Below are 20035 nucleotides of genomic sequence, written 5' to 3'. Positions count from 1 at the left end.
ATCTACTTCACTATTACTGGTAACGTACATGTACCTTGCTCATTATTGATGTGGAGACCTGATTCCTGGTCGAGGTCTTCAGAGCTGTCAAAACTGGCCTGAACACTCTCCTCTCTGGTCTGTAGAATATGCAAATAGCTTTGTTGATTACGCTTCAAAGATTAACTATGAAGATTACTTCTAAAAACAATATCATTCCGGATAAACTTCGATTTAAGTACAGCGAAGCTTCTCCTATACTGCACACCAACAGAACCCTGTTTGTTATACATTTTGTGCACAGAAACAAAGATATGTACAGCTTCTGTTGTTTTATATATTTAGAATACATAGGTTCTGGTTTACAAAGCTTTTTTTCACACTTGAAACATATACAAGTTTATGTAAAATCCAACTTTAATTTGTCAGATAAAACACAAAACAATCTAGAATCATAAATTAAGAGAAGTGGTAGCAGAATATCATCAAAATAAGCGTTATATAAAATATAAAATACTTCATATCTGTAATGTATGTAACACATTCTACAAAAGACAAGCACACATTTAGTCAATCCCCACTTTGCAGTGCAAATTTGATGGCAAATAAAAACACCACAAGCTTTGGTTCTATAACAGATACACAAAGAGTTTTGAAACATATATGCCTACAATGTAGCTTTGGCAGTCAAGTGTCAAATTAAAACAAGAGATGTGTTTGTCAGAAACACAATGACCCCTATTGCGCCGCTTTGAAGCCATATATTTGACCTTTGACATTGAAGGATGACCTTGACCTTTCACCACTCAAAATGTGCAGCTCTATGTGATACACATGCATGCCAAATATCAAGTTGCTAGCATCAATATTCTAAAAGTTATTACCAAACTTTAACGAAGGTTTCAGTTTTAGGAAAGAAAAATACAATGATCTTTGACCTTGAAGGATGACCTTGACTTTTCAACTATCAAAGTGCGCAGCTCCTTGAGATACACATGCATGCCAAATATGAAGTTGCTATTTTCAATATTGCAAAAGTTATCAATCTTTAACCAAGGTTAAAGTTTTGGGACACACTATGAATGAATGAATGACAGACAGACAGGCCAAAAACAATATACCCCAGATCGATCGATCGAAAAAAACAACAAGATGTGTTTGTGAAACACTATGTCGCCTCCCCATATATTTGACCTTTGACCTTAAAGGATGACCTTGACCTTTCACCACTCAAAATGTGCAGCTCCATGAGATACACATGCATGCCAAATATCAAGTTGCTATCTTCTATATTGCAAAAGTTATGGCCAAGTTAAAGTTTGATGCAAACAAACCAACAAACAGACAGGGCAAAAACAATATGTCCCCCCAGTATAGACTGAGAGACATAAAAACATCTTCTATGCTTAATTAATGTGATCCTTTTGCTTCAAACACTTAATGCCAATAGTAATGCAACCATCGCCACTGTTTCTGCTCATCTATAATTCTATACAAGAGATGTATTTGTCAGAAACACAATGCCCCCTATTGCGCTGCTTTGAAGCCATTAATATATACAATTTATAAATATATTATTACAAAAAAATATACCCCCAATCATTCAATCGGGAGGCATAAAAATGTCACGTCCTTGTGGCATTCACTTTTGCTCTGTTGACGAGAAAATCATCAATTGTATATCCCAAGTTTCCAGAAATAATCTATAATTGTCCATAATTACACCAGTAACTACAAAGATAATAATATTGTTTCAGTTTTTGATAATGGGCTGGTAAGTATCATGCAAGTACAAGTAAGATATGAGCTGAGCTCTGTGAAAAGGGGGTTGAATGCATGTGCGTAAAGTGTAATCCCAGATAAGCCTAAGCAAAAAATATCATAAAAGCGGAAAGTGTCATCCCTGATTAGCCTGTGCAAACTGCACAGGCTAATCTGGGATCACACTTTACGCACATGCATTAACCCCTTTTCACAGAGCACGGCTCATATATTAAGTTACTATATACATTCTTAACAAAAATTGTTTTAAGAATTGATTATGAGGTCTGTAAACTTCAAATCTAAGTTCCAAGCATTGCTTCCTGTTTGGAGCAAATTTCAGACGGTCTCTGGAAAAACCTGGCTTAGTGCATGTGTGTCAAGTATCCGCCAAGACAGGCTAATCAAGGACGACACTTTCTGCCTAGACTGGATTCTCATTAGGAAGACACTTCCTTTAAAACAAACAATTAAATAAAATCTCGAAGTGACATGCATGATCAGCACTGCCTTATCTGGGATTTGGTTTTTACAAATTCATTTAACCCAGTTTTCCTAGCGACCGGGCCGTTTACAAAGAAACACAAGCAAGGTTAAACAGTCTTAGCCTACCTCATCCATGTGTGACATGGAACGGAAGACTAGTTTGTTGTTAGTGTCTCTGCAAGCCACATTGATACTCATCAAGTTGTCTGCCCCTGGAGATGATGTGGTATAGACTTTAACTAAACTTCTGAACAAATTCTTAATTGTCACAAACAAATTAAAATGTAATAATTTTACATGCAGAATTTCAAATCATGAAACAACAACACAGATCATGTACCCCTGTACATGAGATAGTAATTATTTACAGATTTGGAGACAAACATTTTGCAACTTAAGAAAAATACAGAAGTATCCAACATGATTTAAATATACAGCAACATATTTGGAAGTAGTTCAAGGTCATACCAGATGTACTAAGTCTTAGGTTGCCATGGTGACCAGATGGGGTGGCAGAAATGAGCGTATGGACTCCTGAATCATTCACCTCAGAGGGTAGAGAGGAGACTTGGTCTGCGAATGAATGAAAACTGTGAGATTATTGCATGCAGCCTTTCAAGCAAAATATCATTCTTTGAGGCATTATATTTATTCCATCATATGCAATGCTTTTAAAAGAAAATAAGTTTGATTCAGGTATTTTTAACCCTTTGCCACTCAGAAGCAAAGTGAAAATGGCTATGTGCAAATAGCATAAAACCAGAACATCCTGTGAATTACTCACAGACTGTTCAGGTTTTATGCTGTTTGCCACTCATCAGTATCTTAGGGTTGGAAATGAAGCTTTTCAAACTTGAATATAATTTATCAAATAAGGACTTAATTTAATTTGTTTTTCTTAAGTACTTCAAATGCGTCAAAGGGCGTTTCTGAGTGGTAAAGGTTACATAAAGACCTCATTTTTACAGGGCCTTAAAGCCCAGTGGCAACCATTTGCCTTAATTTTCAAATCAAAGGTAGCCTTGTGCCTGAATTCCCCAAATGGTAACACCAATGTGTAAATGTTGAATTCAGAAACTCCCCTCTACCTACATTTCAATCTGTGTGTGCTTGTTTTTAGCTCTGTAGGCTAGTAAATAAACAATAATATAGATACATTAAATAAAACAAGAAATATCTTTAAAAAAGATATACGGCGTAAATAGTTTAATGAATGAGATCAAGGATAGCGAATGTCTTTTTCTGTGCAGTTCTTAGCTGCATCACACGCAGTACGGGATGTTACGGGGAGTTTTCGCGGCTTATTTTACATTATAACATATTGCTGGTCATAAACCTATAGATACAAAACAGAAAACCAAAAGAAGAATTGAAGTGAAATTTAAACATATGAGTCAACCGGCCACACGAGAAGTATCCGTATTTATAGGCGCGTTTTCGAACAAACCTGTTTAAGTGGTTTGTCGGGCATTGCTATTTGATTCGATTATTAACAGTATCAATTATCATCGTGCTAATGCTTAAAGTAATATTATGGGCATTTTGCACTGTTGAATTGAGCTGAAAAGAATTAACAGGTCAAAATAGTTAGTTAAAATGTGGTTACTGATTAATTATCTGCAACTCACCTTGCTACCAGTTGTTTATAAAAATATATTTTATATTCGATATTCTTACGTGACCCACCCAGTCCTGTAAGCTGAAATGATCCGTAAAACAATTTCGTGTCTTTGTGTCGTATGAACAAATCTGCACTAAAACTAGATTTAGGTTCAACTCGTAAACGCATGATCAGTTGTCAAACGAAAGTACGGTTGATATTCAAATGCATTATTTTTCTCTTTCTGGTATATTGTTTTAGTATGATGATGCTGCATTAATTAATATAAGTGTATATGAAGTAGAAACATCAAAAATAATCAACGGTTGCGATAGACACCTATAAACTGTTACATGCTCATAATATCACTTTAGTACATTAGGCAATATGGACGAATAATTATTGTTAAATTTATCAACAATAATATTTATCATTGTATTGTTGAAAACACATTAAGAATCTATTATTTACATACCATAATTATATTGCTGAATATCTTCATTTAACATATTTCTGGTCTAAAGAAAATTCCAGGTCACCTAGTTCACGGATAGCGTCTTTATTATATAACAATTATTTTACTGGCCGCCAACTCCGGTGATGACCTGTATATAAACTCTGAATGTCCGCGAATTGACCCGATATACCTCGCGGGTTGAAATGCAATGCTTTAAAGTGAGGCCTCGCTTCCATTGCTCTTTATACTTTTACATGTTAACATGTTGACAGGAATAAGGAAGTAAGTACTAAATATGAGAACATAGCCTTTTAAGTATAAACGCTCTTGCGCTGGTAATACTCTGAAAATAAAAGGTGTACGCACAAACTGTATTGATGTCGAGAATTGAGTGTAAAACTGTTCTATCTATTAAGCCTTTTCATTCGAGATAAAATTGTTTCATACAGTAAAACAGTGTTACAAAGACGCGGATATGTTTCCAATGTTCTGGTGGTATACTCAAATCAGCCAATGGAATAAATGAAGTGTATTCATTCGTACCTAGCCGCGGGAAATTTTATTGGACACTTACAAAGGTCAGGCTAAGGTGAAAAGCTGGCTTATGCAGCTTACGCCGAAAAAAGAACCAAAAACATTGCCACTTGTTTGTCTTTGCCCCTGTGGTAAACAAAATCATGGAAAAGGCCAGATGGCATTATAAAAAATTTAAGTTGTATCATATTGAATGTTATTTTGGTTACGACAGCTGTATCATATTGAGTGTCAATTTGGAGTGGAAAATTGTATATGCAGTGAATCTGTTTGTTAAGTATGTAAAACCAGGACATTAATAATTAATTAATTTTGAAAGCATATAATAACAGTATATAATCTTGGATTACATGGTTAATCATGTGAGAACATCAAACATGCTGAAATATTTTGATTACAAATCACTTAATGCAATATCATTTTTCCTGACAGGTGACTTAATTAGTTAACAACAATAATGATACAGATGAGCCTACCTTTGGGAAAACAGGGCTTAATCCACACAAGCTAATGAGGGAGAACACTTCCTGTTTTTATGGAATGGTATGTTAAAATTAAGTCTCTTCTCAATGAAAATTAATTTGTTTAGAAAAGACTTCTTTCAATAAAAAAATTCCATAAAAGCGGAAAATGTGGTCTCTGATTATAAAGGACAAAACTTTATCCACATGCATTAAGCCCTGTTTTCCCAGAGTGCGGCTCAAATCCTACCAAAATGTGAATCCCCAGATACTCCAAGGGAGACCAGAAAGTCATCCATGGGTTTTGATTGGCTAAGACTCTGCAGCTTGGCAGTGACCTCCTCCACTCTTCCATCCGGGTGCACAACTACGACCTTGGGGCAGTTCCCTAGGCGACCCTCCTTCATATCGTCAAGGAGACCGTTGTCAAGCAGCTGGTCTGTGGTCAAGGGCGCCACAGACTGTATCATGGTCTTAGGACAGCCTCCACACGTGTGTAGATTAAGCATGGCTCCTTTGTTTACCAAAGGTCTTGTTTCGGACAAATTATCTGGCGATTTTATATTCAAGCAGTTCTTATCACATTCTTTGCATGGCGATGACGTGGTCTCAATCTCTATGTCAGCATCAGCCTCCTCATCGTGGTACTGCTGCAGATGCATGTGAAGTAGATGAGGTTGCTGGAACACCAGGTTACAATGTTCACATTCAAAGGACTTCTGCGAGTTGTGCACCATCATGTGCATATCTACCGACCTTCTAGACGGAGCGGTGAAGTCACACGAGGGGCACTTGTGACACTTGTCCCCGTCGTGAGTTTTAATATGCATCTTAAAGGAGTATCGATCATGAAACTCTGCGTCACATTTCTTACACACCAACGGCTGCTCGTTGGACCCGTGCAGCTTTTCCATGTGCACTTTCAGATCGTTCTTACGGCCACACGTCGTGGGACAGAGAGAACACTGGAACACAGGCTTGTTTCCTGTGTGAATCAGTTTATGAGCCTTCAGACTGTTACTCTGCGTGAACTTTGTGCCGCATATATTACACTCGTACGGTCGCTCTCCAGTATGTATTCTCATGTGTCTCTTCAGTTTGTAGGTGTCTGGAGAGGCGTAGTTGCAGTGCATGCAGCAGTAGGGGCGCTCACCGGTGTGAGACCGCATGTGACGTTTCAGCTTACTCAGCTCTACACTGGCGTACTCACATACAGTGCACTTGTGAGGCTTCTCAAACGTGTGACGGTACCTGAAACAGAACGTTAATCCTTTACCACTAAGATACGTTTTTTGATGCATGTGAAGTCCCTATGAAAGTTAAATTTAATTCAAGACTTTTCTTACTAGATTAATTTTTAAAAGGATTTATTTCCAACCCTTAGATACTGATGAGCAGCAAACAGCATAAAACCTGAACAGACTGTGAGTTACTCTCAGTCTGTTCTGGTTTTATGCTGTTTGCACATAGCCATTTTCACTTTGCTTCTGAGAGGCAAAGGGTTAAGCATTATCACTTGGTTCATAAAGCAACAGGGCCTTTATAAAAACCAATTCCTAGACTGAAGTATAGAAATATAAATCATTTTTACAACTGTAAAGAACTAAGATAACTTTAAAGTCCTGTTTAGCTTGGCAGTTAACACCTATAATTATATAATTTGTTGTTTAGATAAATCTGGTTTTGATATAAGCACCATTTTTAGTCTGTCTATATGCAAACTCAACGTTTTTTTATTGAGTCTCCGACAATTCATTATGCTTAAGTCTACAAATGGGTTGGTGAATACTGGGCAAGGGGTGCAGTTTTGGAAAGACCTCGTGGGAAGAAAACACCATCACCCCTGCCTGGGATCACCAAAAGATTTCAATGCCCCTTGATGTTTTTGTTTTTTTTCATTTTTCAACTCATCTAGGAAAGTTTACAACTATTTGTAATGCAATCTTTGAAAACTAAAAAGGAGGATATTGGCTGAATGGAGGAAACATTTAAATGGCCTTGAAAGGGGGCAGCGTGGCGCTACAAAAAAAGGCATGGCGCCGCGCCACGCTAAAACGGCCTGGATAAAACGCTAATTTTGCTGATGCAAGTCGCCTTGGTTTATTTCAGTTGGTCTAACCGACAATAGTGTATTGACGTAACCATCTATGTATAGAATGCCAGTCGAGGCTCCCGACCTCGTTTACAGTTTTTCAATTGTCTCTTGTTTATTTGTCAAGCTGCTGGGAACCAATACAGCCATCGTTCACATGTTGGTCATATGCTTGGTGTTTTGTACAACTTAAAACAGTCCGAATCTCACTGCTGAATTTCAGTCATAATATATTTGAGTACTGAGCTTAACGAATATCATAAACAGAGAAACAGACTTACAAATAAAATGTTTAATCCAAAAACGCAGTAAAAAGCACGTGGGAACATTCCATTAAAAGTCAATGACGTCATTCAAACATTATAATTACCGGCACGCGACACTCAGTTGGGAGAATTACAATTTAGGTTATTTCAGAATGTTATGGTGTGTTACATCAATTTATGTATAATCGAATAAAACACAACAAATCTTGAAATAATTAAGCTTTTGCCAGCATAGAACATAAACATGTATTGTTGAAGAATCTCCCACGAAATGTTCGGGAGGTTTTTAAGAGTACACATTACTCTCTGTCGTTAGTCTAATTTGTAATTTGAGACTGGTGCATAATGCGGAATTAATTTGGATAAATTGCCAATTTAAATTCAGTTAAAAATGTGCATATGCAATAAAAATCGAAGAGAAATAACCAACTGCTTTACGATGACTTATTAAGCGCAAATGGGATAAAATATAGCATTAAGAAAATATAGTATTTGCATAGGTTTTGTTATGCGTTTATCATATGGCCATGAGACATTGCCCGGTCTTTTATTTATTGATTTCTAATTGGTAAGCGGCTTGCACTGACATGAGCACTAACTGATTAGTCCTCTACGCTACTGTCCGAAAACCGTGCAATCTATGAATGTTGCTAATGTCCGTCATCTTGCAATTTTAAACTATCTATTAGCAAAATAATGCATTGCAACAATATATTTATAAAGCAAAATGTCAACCAAATAATATATTGATTGAGTATTTGCTAGATTACAGGTTACTGGTTTTCCTTTTCTGCAGTCAAACGATATGCATATTTTACTTACGTACAAAAGGCGTATATCAACATGTTTTCGGACAGTCGTTTTTGGATACGTATGGTTCGTCGATTTTAATTATTTCTGACGTTCTTTATAACATTTTTATAGAATGACGAATAAATATGCAGTGTTACGGATGGTCTGGTTGACAATATTTCGCAATGTACTTACCAGAAATTGCACCTACAAAGACTATAAAAAAGAACAATATGCTAGGGCTCTGCCCTTTATTCCCTTTATCCTACAACCTCAGGCTCTTGGCTTAAGTAATAAATACATATGAATGAAATGTGTATTTTGGCCGAATAAAACACATGTTTTACAGTTCTTAGGAGAGCAATATCTCTATAACGTCATGGCAGTTTCAAATAAAATGTTTAGTTAGTGTTTCAGCATATGTTATTTTAGATATATGTATGGTTATTAATTGTGAAACATTAATATTAAAGTACCTTTGTTAATTCAATTGGAAGCAGAAGTCACTTCTCCCTAAAATTGTGGATGATCCCTGGCGATATGTTACAGTATATTATTATATCTGATATGCCTATTGAATTATACCTGATATGCATATTGAATTACATGAAAACCCTGATATGCCAATAAAATTATACCTGATAGGCCAATGGAATATAATAGATATGCCTGACTAGCTGCGGGATATGTTATAGCTTTATACCTTATATTCCTATTGAATTCTACATGATATGCCTTTAGAATTGTACCTGATATGCCTGACTAGCTGTGTGATATGTTATAGAATTATATCTGATATGACTACAGAATTATACCTGAAATGCCATAGAAATATACCTGAGATGCCTCAATAATTATATTTGAAATGCCTATATTATTATACCTGATGTTCCTATTGAATTATACCTTATGTGCCTGACCAGCTCCCCAGACGTGGTAAAGGCAGACTCACACAGTTTGCACTTGTGGGGGCGTACACCCGTGTGTGTATTGATGTGGTTTTGCAACGAGGACATTGTCTTGAAGGCCCGATTGCACAGACCACATTTGTGGGGCCGGTTTTCTTTGTGGGACTTCACATGACGCTTGAACGCATACCTGTATATAACAATGAATGACTTGTAGCTTTCAGACCAAAAGGGCCTATCTTTGTAAATATTACAGGGCATACAGACATTATGATACAATTCTCAAAGAAGTATATTTAAAAAGGATTAACATCTATAATTACTTACATTTGGTAACAAATTTATGTTTACTTCATTGTACTTTTCTTCACATGTCTTAGAACCTCATGATCCTTAAGCATCTTTTCCATTCCTAACTTAAAATTATCATAAGACCTTTGATGTGACACAGTGCTTAGAAAATAATTGTTAATAGACTCACTCCTGTGTTGTTTTAAAAGAGCACATGGAGCATGCAATGGTCCCCGGTGGGTCATCCCCCTTCGGCAGCCTGTTAATGCGTACAAGACGCCGTGTGGCTCCTGTCTCATCCATTGTCTCATCAACCAGCTCACCTGGTACAAAAAAACATCATAATTGGACCGTGCAGGCTAATCTGGGATGACACTTTCCGCCTCAACTAGACTTTTGCTAAGAAGAGACTTTCTTACCATAAAAGCGGAAAGTGTCGTCCCTGATTATACTGGCTAATATGGGACCACACTTTACGCAAAATAAGTAATTTTATTTATACACACATCTCTAATTATCAATTATGAAATTAAATGGACCTGTTACAGGATTGTTGACATGATAATTTTTCTCAAGTTTTCCCAATAGTGGACATGTATCATTGATTTGTGTGTACAATAATACAAACATATAGCACAAACAAAAGTACAAACTGTACAACTTTTATTATGAGGCTTAATTTACAACAATTATACTTAACTTGAATTCATGTTTGTTATTCATCAACATGTAGCATTTTTGTTTTCATTCTATCCATCTCTTTTAAATTATCATTGATAGATAATACCCTGAAAGAAATCTTCATATCACATTGACAGCGTTTGTCCGTACTACAATACATTAAAGGTACCCCATTCTACAATGGCGCAATTCAAAGCTCATATTCATAAATCAACCATTTAAATCTCTGAAGCTTCCATCTCGTACCTTGCACATTGTTCCCAAAGTTGAAGGTGGTTCCCTGCAATGTGTCATTGTCGCCATTAGGGTTGATGATGAGAACATAGTTCACATCAGACTGGTCGTCCATGCCCTCTGTTGGTAGAACGGCCAAGGACTGGTACCCTGAAACTAAAAACCAATCAGTGAGAACGGCCTGGGTCTGGTACCCTGAAACTGACAACCAATCAGTGAAAACAGCCAGGAACTGTTGACCTCAAACTGAGAACCAATTAGAGAAAACAGCTAGGAACTGTTACCCTGAAACTGAGAACTGATCAGAAAGAACAGCCAGGGAATGGTACCTACCAACTGGGAACCAGTGAGAACAGCCAGGGACCGCTACCCTGTAACTGGGAATCAGTGCCTGGCTGTATCTGCAGTGCACATATTCTGATTACTTCTTTTCAACTTATATCTTTGTGTATAAATATGCATTCCTTTAGGTATCTGGGCCTTGTCAAGCAGAATTACATCAGGGATGTGAGAAAAATCAGAGGGGAGAAACATTCTGCAGTGTGATTATGGACAACGAGATGTTCATTTTGAGTTGCCAAACCTCTTAAAACAGACATACACATTATAATTACAACACCTCACCTTTGAGCCCATGGTGTACATCCTAACCCAACAGCAAAACAAAAAGCACACAATTCAACCACAGATAATCATTATAGCTCCTTTCTATGAAAACTGGACTTAATGTAAATGCATAAAGCATTGTCCCAGATAAGCCTGTAAAGTCTGCACAGGCTAATCAGGGAGGAAACTTTCCTCTTTTAATGTATTTTTTTTGAGTAATTTTTGTTCAAGGAAAGTCTATTCTAAGCACTAATCCAGTAAAGGTGGAAAGTGTCGTCCCTGATAAGCCTGTGCACAGGCTCATCTGGTACGAAACTTCTTGCACAGGCATTAAACCTATTTTCCCCAGAAAGCAGCTCATTTGCCAACCTGGAAGAGCAGAAGTGGTATGAGCGTTGGCGCTGGATGTCGCTAGCTGTATGATGTTCTCCAGACTTAGGCCCATCATATGGGCCTGGGAGCTCCCGTCTGGGTTCTGAAGGGCCACCAGCTGGGCTTCTTCCTCGAGCTGGTCCTGCAACAAGTGACTGAGATAGTAAACAAGGCCTTTGTCAAAACATGAAAAAATACCCATAGCACAACCTGTTCACAGGAATGGCAGTGGATCCGACAACAAGTAAACAGAATAATAAACAAAAGATGTGTTTGTCAGAAATACAATGCCCCATATCGCACCGCTTTGAAATAAAATTTCAATATATCATTTGGCAGGTTTAGAAATTATCTCCTTTTTAAAGCTTATTACTTACCTTGGATTATATTTTTTGACTTTTGACCTTGAAAAATGACCTTGACCTTTCCCAAATCAAAATGTGCAGCTTCATGAGATAGACATGCATGCCAAATATCAAGTTGCAATCTTCAATATTGCAAAAGTTATGGCCAATGTTAAAGTTTTCAGATGGACGCACAGACTGACAGACAGACTGACAGTTCAACTGCTATATGCCACCCTACCGGGGGCATATCTAGACACAAACATAACAAAAACCCGTTACAAACCAGAAGGCCATGATGGCCCAAGATGCTTTCCTGGGAGCAAGCAGTGACAAAAGAAACTAGTTCTGACAGCTGAGTGAGATTGCCTACAAAACTGTTCAAATTCACAGAAGGATTTTTTCTGCTGTCTGTTGCTTATAAATGAAAAGTGTGGATACCGGTAAGATAATGGTCTGAGCAGCATTTAATCTGAGACAGTTTACCAGAAGTAATACCAAGCGTACAAGTCTGTAAAAGAAATCAACAAACAAGGGACAAAATTGTCACAAAACCAGGTTTTCATTGTGAAAAAAAATCTTATAAAGGGAGAAAACTCAAACTGAACTTTTGAAATGAACAAACAAAATTACCCCCCTTTGTAAGTTTGTTTTTAAAAAAATCTATTTTTAGTCGTGGCGACCTTGACATTGGAGATATTGACGTGATTCTTTCGTGCGACACACCGTCCCATGATGGTGAACAAATGTGCCAAATGATTTTAAAATCTCACAATGAATGACATAGTTATTGCCAGGACAAGCTCATTTATGGCCATTTTTGACCTTTGTACTCAAAGTGTGACCTTGACCTTTGAGATATCGACGTAATTATTTCGCGCGACACACCGTCCAATGATGGTGAACAAATGTGCCAAATGATTTTAAAATCTGACAATGAACGACATAGTTATGGCCGGGACAAGCTTGTTCCGCCCGCCTCTAGCCCGCCAGCCCGCCCGCATTCGCCAATCTAATAACCAGTTTTTTCCTTCGGAAAACCTGGTTAAAAACCTGGTTAAAAATGACCGGGCATTATTTATTGTAAACAAGGTACACATGTGGTGTTTGTACACTCATCTAGATCGTTTTTGATTGTCTTATCTTAAATACTAATATACTGAACTCACAGTGTTTTACTATAGTTTATGTAGCTGCCATTAATATTGAAATGATTATTAACACAATAATATGCTGGAAACTTACACCAATGAAAATTATAGCAGTGGGAAAAAACTATTTCAGAAATTGGAAAAACAGCCATAATAATCTTTGGCAATGGGCCAGATGGCCTGACCTGTGTTTTGAAACCTCATAGAAAAATAATTAAATAATTGTAAACATGCAGATGGGATTTCAGTTATATGGAATACTAGCACTCTTGGACTTTACTGGCTTGAACAATTAAGTACCAAATAAAAGATTCACTCGTCAAAAATAATTATGATAAATTTTCCTAATACATACTAATTTTAGTATAATAAAAATATTATATTTTAGCAGTTCGCAGCTGTATTGCTGTAAACAAGAAGATCTAAGACCGTATTTGATTTGAGATTTTAAAAAGGGAAAGGAAAATTGCTATTTTGGCATTAAAAACCTTAACTCTCCATTGAAACCGTGGAATGTGAACTAATTTTATAAAATAAAATAATTTTGGCTTGATTGAATCAAAGGCCTTATGATTGTCAAAACACTCTTGAGCCCGCTTTCTGGGTAGAACCAACACTTGGTGTCTTTGAGGGAAATCTAAAGAACACTCTCACAATGGTGATCGAAACTCAGGTGGCTAGACAGTCATCATATCCACTTCACTAAGGCTACCTCTACTTGTTTCCCTACCTGCAGCCTGGTTTCCTCCTCGCTGGCTCCACTGATGGATGTGGGCAAGGTCATCTGGTCACTAGACAGGCCGGTACCCAGCAAACTGGTGCCTGAAAACAGCAGATGCAGTAGGGTTAGGACTCAAAATAAATAAGCTCAGTTCTGGGAAAAATGGGCTAAATTCACATATGTAAAGTTTCATCACAGATTAGCCGGTGCAGTCTGTAAATGCACACAGTAAAACTGCACAGGCTAATGTGGGACAACACTTTATGCACATGCATTAAGCCCAGATTTCCCAGAACGAAGCTCATATGTTGGAAATATGTGATTTAACATGCTCTGCTGCATTTCTGAAAACTAATTAAAAGCAAAAGGAGATATGGTTTGTATAATAATGTCTATACAAGGATTGAATTGTGTACACGTATGGACATAACTCTCAATATTTGACAACCTCTCTCTGGCAGCTGATAAAGAAGGCATCAAAAAACCATGATCATACGAGAAACAATTGTTCCCTACTTGTTTGTGTTGGTTTTCTTTGCGTACCAAAAGAGCTGTCAATGCATTTACAGCACCAGTTCATGTTAGGAGATGTGATATGAGCGGATGTTGTAATGCATTGAAATAATGTCGCTATGTAACAGTTTAGATGTTGGCTAAAATTATCAGCAAATTTGCAAAGAAATCTGGATTTATGGGTAAGCGTGGTAAAACTAATAATTGATTGCAACATATCAAAGTTTTAGTGCATTACATCGAAACTGTATATAATTATCAAAAAGAAACAGGACAACAAACCATTAATGACTGAAATAGTTTGTGGTCCCTATACAATAGTACGTTACCTTGTGCGTGTAGCAGACTGGCCGGGTTGACAAGCTGCAGGGTGGGGTGACCGTTCACATTCACAATCTGCACCAGCTGAGGGTCAGCAGACGTGAACAGACCTCCCATGCTTCCCATTGGCAGCATCACCATGCCTACAGTTACCATGGCAATAAACTAGTCAACATATATATATTCCTATTTATATATCTATATTAAATCATATACAGGTGGGTACTAAGAAGATGAAAATTAAGTGTTCTTGTATAGAAATACTTTATATCCTGTGGCTTACATTGTGATTTACAGTTACAAACATAATTTTCAATACATTATTATGCATGTTTTTGTTCATGAAAATAAACAGTGGGTAACCAAGGTGTAAAGAAACATTTTTGCTTCAGATATCAAGATCTCCCTACAAAATCCATTAGAACATTACAATATATATAAAGTTTGTAAGTTTTTGTTTTTTTCTGATTAATTTCTTTAATTAAACACGCATTTGTGCTAATAGCATACACCAATTCAGGAGTTTCAGAGAATGGCAAACAGAAAGAGGTGATCCTACCATCTGAGACAGTGAGTCCATGCTGGTTTCCCAGCCCCAGCTGATCTAGACTCAGCTCCTGTAGCTGTAGTTTCCCTGACTCCAGTCCCTCAATCTGGGACTCAGAGAGCTCCTGAAATAGCATCACAGAATAATAAAACTGCGCTTAAGGCATGTGCGTAAAGTTTAGACCCATGGGCAACACTTTCCGCATTTACTGGATTTTCATCCATAAGAGGCTTCCTTTGAATGAAGAAATGTTATGGACAATAGAGTTCCTGATATGCGATGATACTACAAATATTGTTTGATCTGTGTGCTACTAATTGTTGTGCCATTTTAAATAAATTATTGGAATCATTACTTACTACTTAAATTTAGTGAACAAAGGAACAGACGCTGGTTCTTCACCAGAGGAAAATTGTTTAAGACAAAATTTAATTCCAATGAATCCACCAGATGAAAGGAATTTAATGGGTTTAAGGAATTTTCTGAAGTTTTCTCAAAGGAGTTTTGCATAAAGAGGCCATTACCCTTGTTTCCATAGCAACCTACCTGATCAGTGAAGGCCAGTGTGGAGTCCTTGCTATCCTCTACTTCCATGCCGTCTGCTGACTCTGAACCACACATCCCGTCACCAGTCACCTAACAAACACAATATACCAGGGGTTGCCGTGGAACCCCTCACCGCCCTTCGAAACGCATTTTGAAAAGTTTGTTATTCTTTAGAAGTTCAGATTAAGTTAAAGACCTTAACAAAAAAATCTCATTTATAACGCTCTTTTTCCAAACCAAAGATAATGATGAGCAGCAAAAAGCATACGCTAATAACAGCCTGTGAATTACTCGCAGGCTGTTCTGGTTTTATGCTGGTTGCATATACATGTAGCTATTTTCAAATTGCTACTGATGGAAAAGGGGTAAGAATTTTGTCAATTAATTGAAAATCAAAACATAACCACTTAAGCTTTTGAATATTACAAACATTATGCACACTATATTCTGTTTTAAATATTTCAATCTCTTATTATCTGAGGGTTCAGAGCAATAATGTAAAATTAATTGTAAATTAATGTGAATATGAGTGACATTTGTAGAATCTTTTGTACTTATAAGTATCCTGTCCTTCTTGGCTAATCACAATTTACTTTATATACTACTTTGAGAGGTTCAGTAACAAGTAGCCATAGTCTATCTTATATGCATATAATAGTACTGACAAAATTGTGCCAAGTCACTTGCCAAGTGGGCCATGTACATGTATCCACGAGTCATCAACATAATTATATACTGGTATTTAAAAATAAAAGTTTCATCTCATAGTATACATTTTAAAGGAAACCTTTGTATCTACAACAGGAACTTTATTTGCTGCTACAATTTGTAAGCTTCATGCTTGGATCTTCATGTATACATATTTCTATGGATAATAGGTTCAAATGACTGGACATTCTTGTACAGCCATTTTTTTCATCTTTTAGAATTTTAAAATGCTTATTTCTATTCTTAAAAACTCCAATGCAATAAAAAATCTTACAAAAACATGTAAGCTCTTATGTCTACTAACTTGCTCTACAAAAATCATCTGATCAGTGCTAGCTTCTGTATCTCCCATAGTTATCTCCCCTGACGACAACGAAGACTTCTCATCCTTGATTTCAGTCATTTCCGTCAGTTGATCATCATCGGGAGATGCATGTTCGGAAGACACTGAAAACATATGAAACAAATGTCTAAGAGTAAGAGCTGCCTCTCCTGTCAAGTGTTCCTACCAAAACTGAAAAAAATGATGCCAACAAGACTAAAATTCGTAAAAGAGAAAAAAACTACAACCATTTTTAATGAACTTAAAAAGAGGAAATGAGTCCATTTTCTTTTTTTATTAGTCTTGCAAACATGTGTTTATCCTTTTTAATGTCAGCTTAAATTGTTTGATATAAAATCTGTTTCATTTTAATGCTTACATGTATAAGTACATAACACATATAAAATGTAATTTTCTTGCACATTAACAATCTGCTAAATCATAACAACAATTAAACCCTGCTACCAGTTTGATGAAATGTTAACTGTGAGCAAAACATTTACAAGAAATGGATACTGTCACAGATTTGTGCTAACTTCCACACATTTATCAACAACCACACACCTGGAAGTGTAATAAACACTGGGCGAGATGATGAGGAGGAAGATATCATCTTAGCAATACATGTCTGTAAAGCTGCATTGCCGTCTCCATTTCCCTCAATCTCTTTATTGAAATTCACGAGATAGCTCTGTAAGTCATTCAAACTCTGATGACTGTGCTCAGAGTCGAGCTCGGGACTCTGGGGGATCAAGCCCATGTTGGGGCTTTCGTTTCGTGGTGTGATAGACGGGCTTGTGGCGACCATACTGCCATCATCCTCCATTTGGAGATAACAAATGTAGACCAAACACTGGCTGCAAGCTGTTGTTCACCTAGGAAAATGAACATGAAGAAACAAGATTATTGCCAAGCAATATAATTATGTCCCCTACCGACTTCACCAATTATCAGATTTTTTTTTATTTGTTGCCATAGCAACCAGAATTCTTGACGTAGGAACAAAATGAAAAGACGTGCATAATCTTCATATTGCCATCTGACCATGTTTCAAGTTTCATGAAAAAATATGAAGAACTTTTAAAGGTATCGCAGGATCCAGAAAAGTGTGACAGACAGACAGACGCACAGAGCGCAAACCATAAGTCACCTCCGGTGAAACCGGTAGGGGACAATTATTACATGCAGTAAATATCACTGGCTCAGACTGAAGCCACATGTGCAACCCCAACAGTTTATGAAGTTAACATTCCTTCACAGTATTTTTCTGCAGCTGAAATAATATATCCAATAATGTAATACAGCTCATAAAATGTTTGTTCTAGATAACCTTGTGCCATATGTACAGGCTGGCCCCCTTCAATTATGCTGTTTACCACCTAAAAGTAACATACGCTGAGCGAACAATGGTAGGGTACCGAAATGCTACATTAAATACCTTTCAAACATTTCCAATATTATCAACAATTCTTGTAAAAAATTAATCACAAAACATAAAGGGCTTAAGCCCGACTAAAAGAGTCAATGGGGGGGGGGGGGTAGCTGAAAAAAGGCAGGGTTACCTCTTTGCTGAAAATTTGTTGGATGGTATATTTCGTACATTGTAATGTCTTAATTATGCTCTTTTTAGTTAAGAACTAATATTCAATCACCACTTCAGTGCAAGTCCATGAAGTATGTTCCTTATTAATTAAAATTTGAGAAATACTGTACCCTATAAACTTAGCCATAGCCAAAAAAATCACAGTGCCAATGATTGGGTGTTTCTGTTAGTACCAACAGATTGACAAATAATAATGGAATAAAATCGGGAGAGATATTTTGAAAGGGTCAGGGGCATACAAATACATGGGGCCAAATATTTAAGCATGATAAAGCCAATATATTTATTTCAGCATATGTATTTAGTAATGCTTGATTGGTCATTGTTGGCTCTAGTACTAATAACATGTACCTCGGGTACTCTTTAGTGTATTTACAGGCACCCCGGTTGCGGTCAATATACTTAAATGTACCTGGTCGATATTAGAATGTACCCGAGTTGTTTTCCCGCCAGAAACCCGATGGCGTAAAGCGCTCTACCTATTAGCATAAAAAGATATTGTTTATCTTAAACAAACTTCTCTTTAAAAAAACTGCATCAATGTGCTTTTTTAGTATGAGTTTCAATAATTTAGAGGCCATTTAACAGAAAATTGACATAAATGTGAACATAATTAATTTCTAAAAAATAGCTGACAACGACAGATTTAGCGTTAAAATTCCCTTGTATGTTTCAGTATGTTTACCGTACCCGGGATACATGAAAGTATACTTTAGAGCACCCGGGGTACTTGTTAGTAGTCACGGTAACCTGAACCGACAATGACCAATCAAGCTTTTGTAATAGTATGGTTCACATAAATTACATGTATATATCACATTTACAAAACTAATTAACACAATTGATTATTGTTAAAATATTGGATCTGGAATGTGTGTTCTTTGAATTTCAATTTTTCATCAATTAAATGACTTAATGTAATCAAATTTAATATAGTCGGCAATCATGTTTTAGGGGCAATTTTAAGTCTGAATATTTCAAGTTATTTTGTTACTACAACTGTTGTTGTAAGTAAATATGCATTTAAGTCTCCAAATAGGGAAGTCCATTTAGTTTTGACTGAAGTTTTACGAATACTGCAGCTCGTAATGACAAATTAATCATTCTGACATAAAAAAAAATCAAAATGAAAGTAAAACAATAACAATAAAGTTTGACTGTGGTGGCGCCCTTTAGTTTCAGGGGGAGCTGCGACTAAAAATTCACCAGCGCCCTCAAACATTTAAGCGCCCCCTGGTAGAGCAAATAAAATGGGCAAATCAAATCAAATGTAAAGAATACAAACCCTGCAAGGCCAATTATTTTTCAATTATTTTTTTATGTAAAATACGCATTGTGTCAATATTTTAAACTGAATCCGTGTGTGTTACCTACTGAGTCAGGTGCTGAAAATTCACCAAGTAATCTTGGACTTACAAATGATCTGAACAACAAAATGGCCGAATCAGTGACTTTGAGGATGACCTAATTAAGCAAAAAAGGTTAACATGGTTTATCACGCATTTTCTGATCAAAGGGAAATTGTACATACATTTGAAGGATTTTTATCCCTTTTTTACTACATCGTCTTACCAAAAGAATGTGGTATTCTACTTGAAAAGGGATTGTTAAACATAAATTTTATCCCGAATCACGTGACTTTAAAATGTAACCTATTTTGAAGGCCACAATGTACTAATGCTTGTCATTTTCTGGTGCCTGTTGCAGTGGTGGTTGTTCATGGATTGGATGATCAGATT

General features: G+C 36.7%; 2 protein-coding genes across 8 annotated transcripts in view; one reads left to right on the top strand and one right to left on the bottom strand.

Annotated features, from left to right (window-relative positions):
- The window catches only part of LOC127844796 (uncharacterized), a 24739-nt gene extending 4779 nt beyond the window's left edge, over nt 1-19960 (bottom strand). Inside the window, exons 1-16 of one of the 6 annotated variants that reach the window (XM_052375289.1) lie at nt 19671-19735; nt 18709-18775; nt 17258-17568; nt 16676-16818; nt 15664-15753; nt 15130-15241; nt 14579-14713; nt 13746-13837; nt 11518-11662; nt 10555-10698; nt 9818-9950; nt 9335-9526; nt 5529-6529; nt 2695-2799; nt 2353-2438; nt 35-119 (exon numbers count right to left, since the gene is read on the bottom strand). In XM_052375289.1, the coding sequence (XP_052231249.1) occupies nt 35-119; nt 2353-2438; nt 2695-2799; nt 5529-6529; nt 9335-9526; nt 9818-9950; nt 10555-10698; nt 11518-11662; nt 13746-13837; nt 14579-14713; nt 15130-15241; nt 15664-15753; nt 16676-16818; nt 17258-17519 (2725 nt within the window). In that variant the 5' untranslated portion in view covers nt 17520-17568; nt 18709-18775; nt 19671-19735. Of the gene's footprint in view, nt 1-34; nt 120-2352; nt 2439-2694; nt 2800-5528; nt 6530-9334; nt 9527-9817; nt 9951-10554; nt 10699-11517; nt 11663-13745; nt 13838-14578; nt 14714-15129; nt 15242-15663; nt 15754-16675; nt 16819-17257; nt 17569-18708; nt 18776-19581; nt 19762-19827 lie in introns of those variants that run through there. The other 5 variants (XM_052375292.1, XM_052375291.1, XM_052375290.1 and 2 more) reach the window with 5 other exon arrangements.
- LOC127844803 (large neutral amino acids transporter small subunit 1-like) overlaps nt 19640-20035 on the top strand; it is a 58451-nt gene continuing 58055 nt past the window's right edge. The window contains exon 1 of one of the 2 annotated variants that reach the window (XM_052375303.1): nt 19640-19777. The gene's annotated coding sequence lies outside the window, so the exon portion shown is untranslated. Of the gene's footprint in view, nt 19778-19800 lie in introns of those variants that run through there. The other variant, XM_052375304.1, reaches the window with a different exon arrangement.

Source organism: Dreissena polymorpha, chromosome 9 (assembly GCF_020536995.1).
Source record: "Dreissena polymorpha isolate Duluth1 chromosome 9, UMN_Dpol_1.0, whole genome shotgun sequence".
Taxonomy (NCBI): domain Eukaryota; kingdom Metazoa; phylum Mollusca; class Bivalvia; order Myida; family Dreissenidae; genus Dreissena; species Dreissena polymorpha.
Note: the sequence above shows the minus strand (reverse complement) of the source record. Positions and strands in the feature narration are given on the sequence as shown.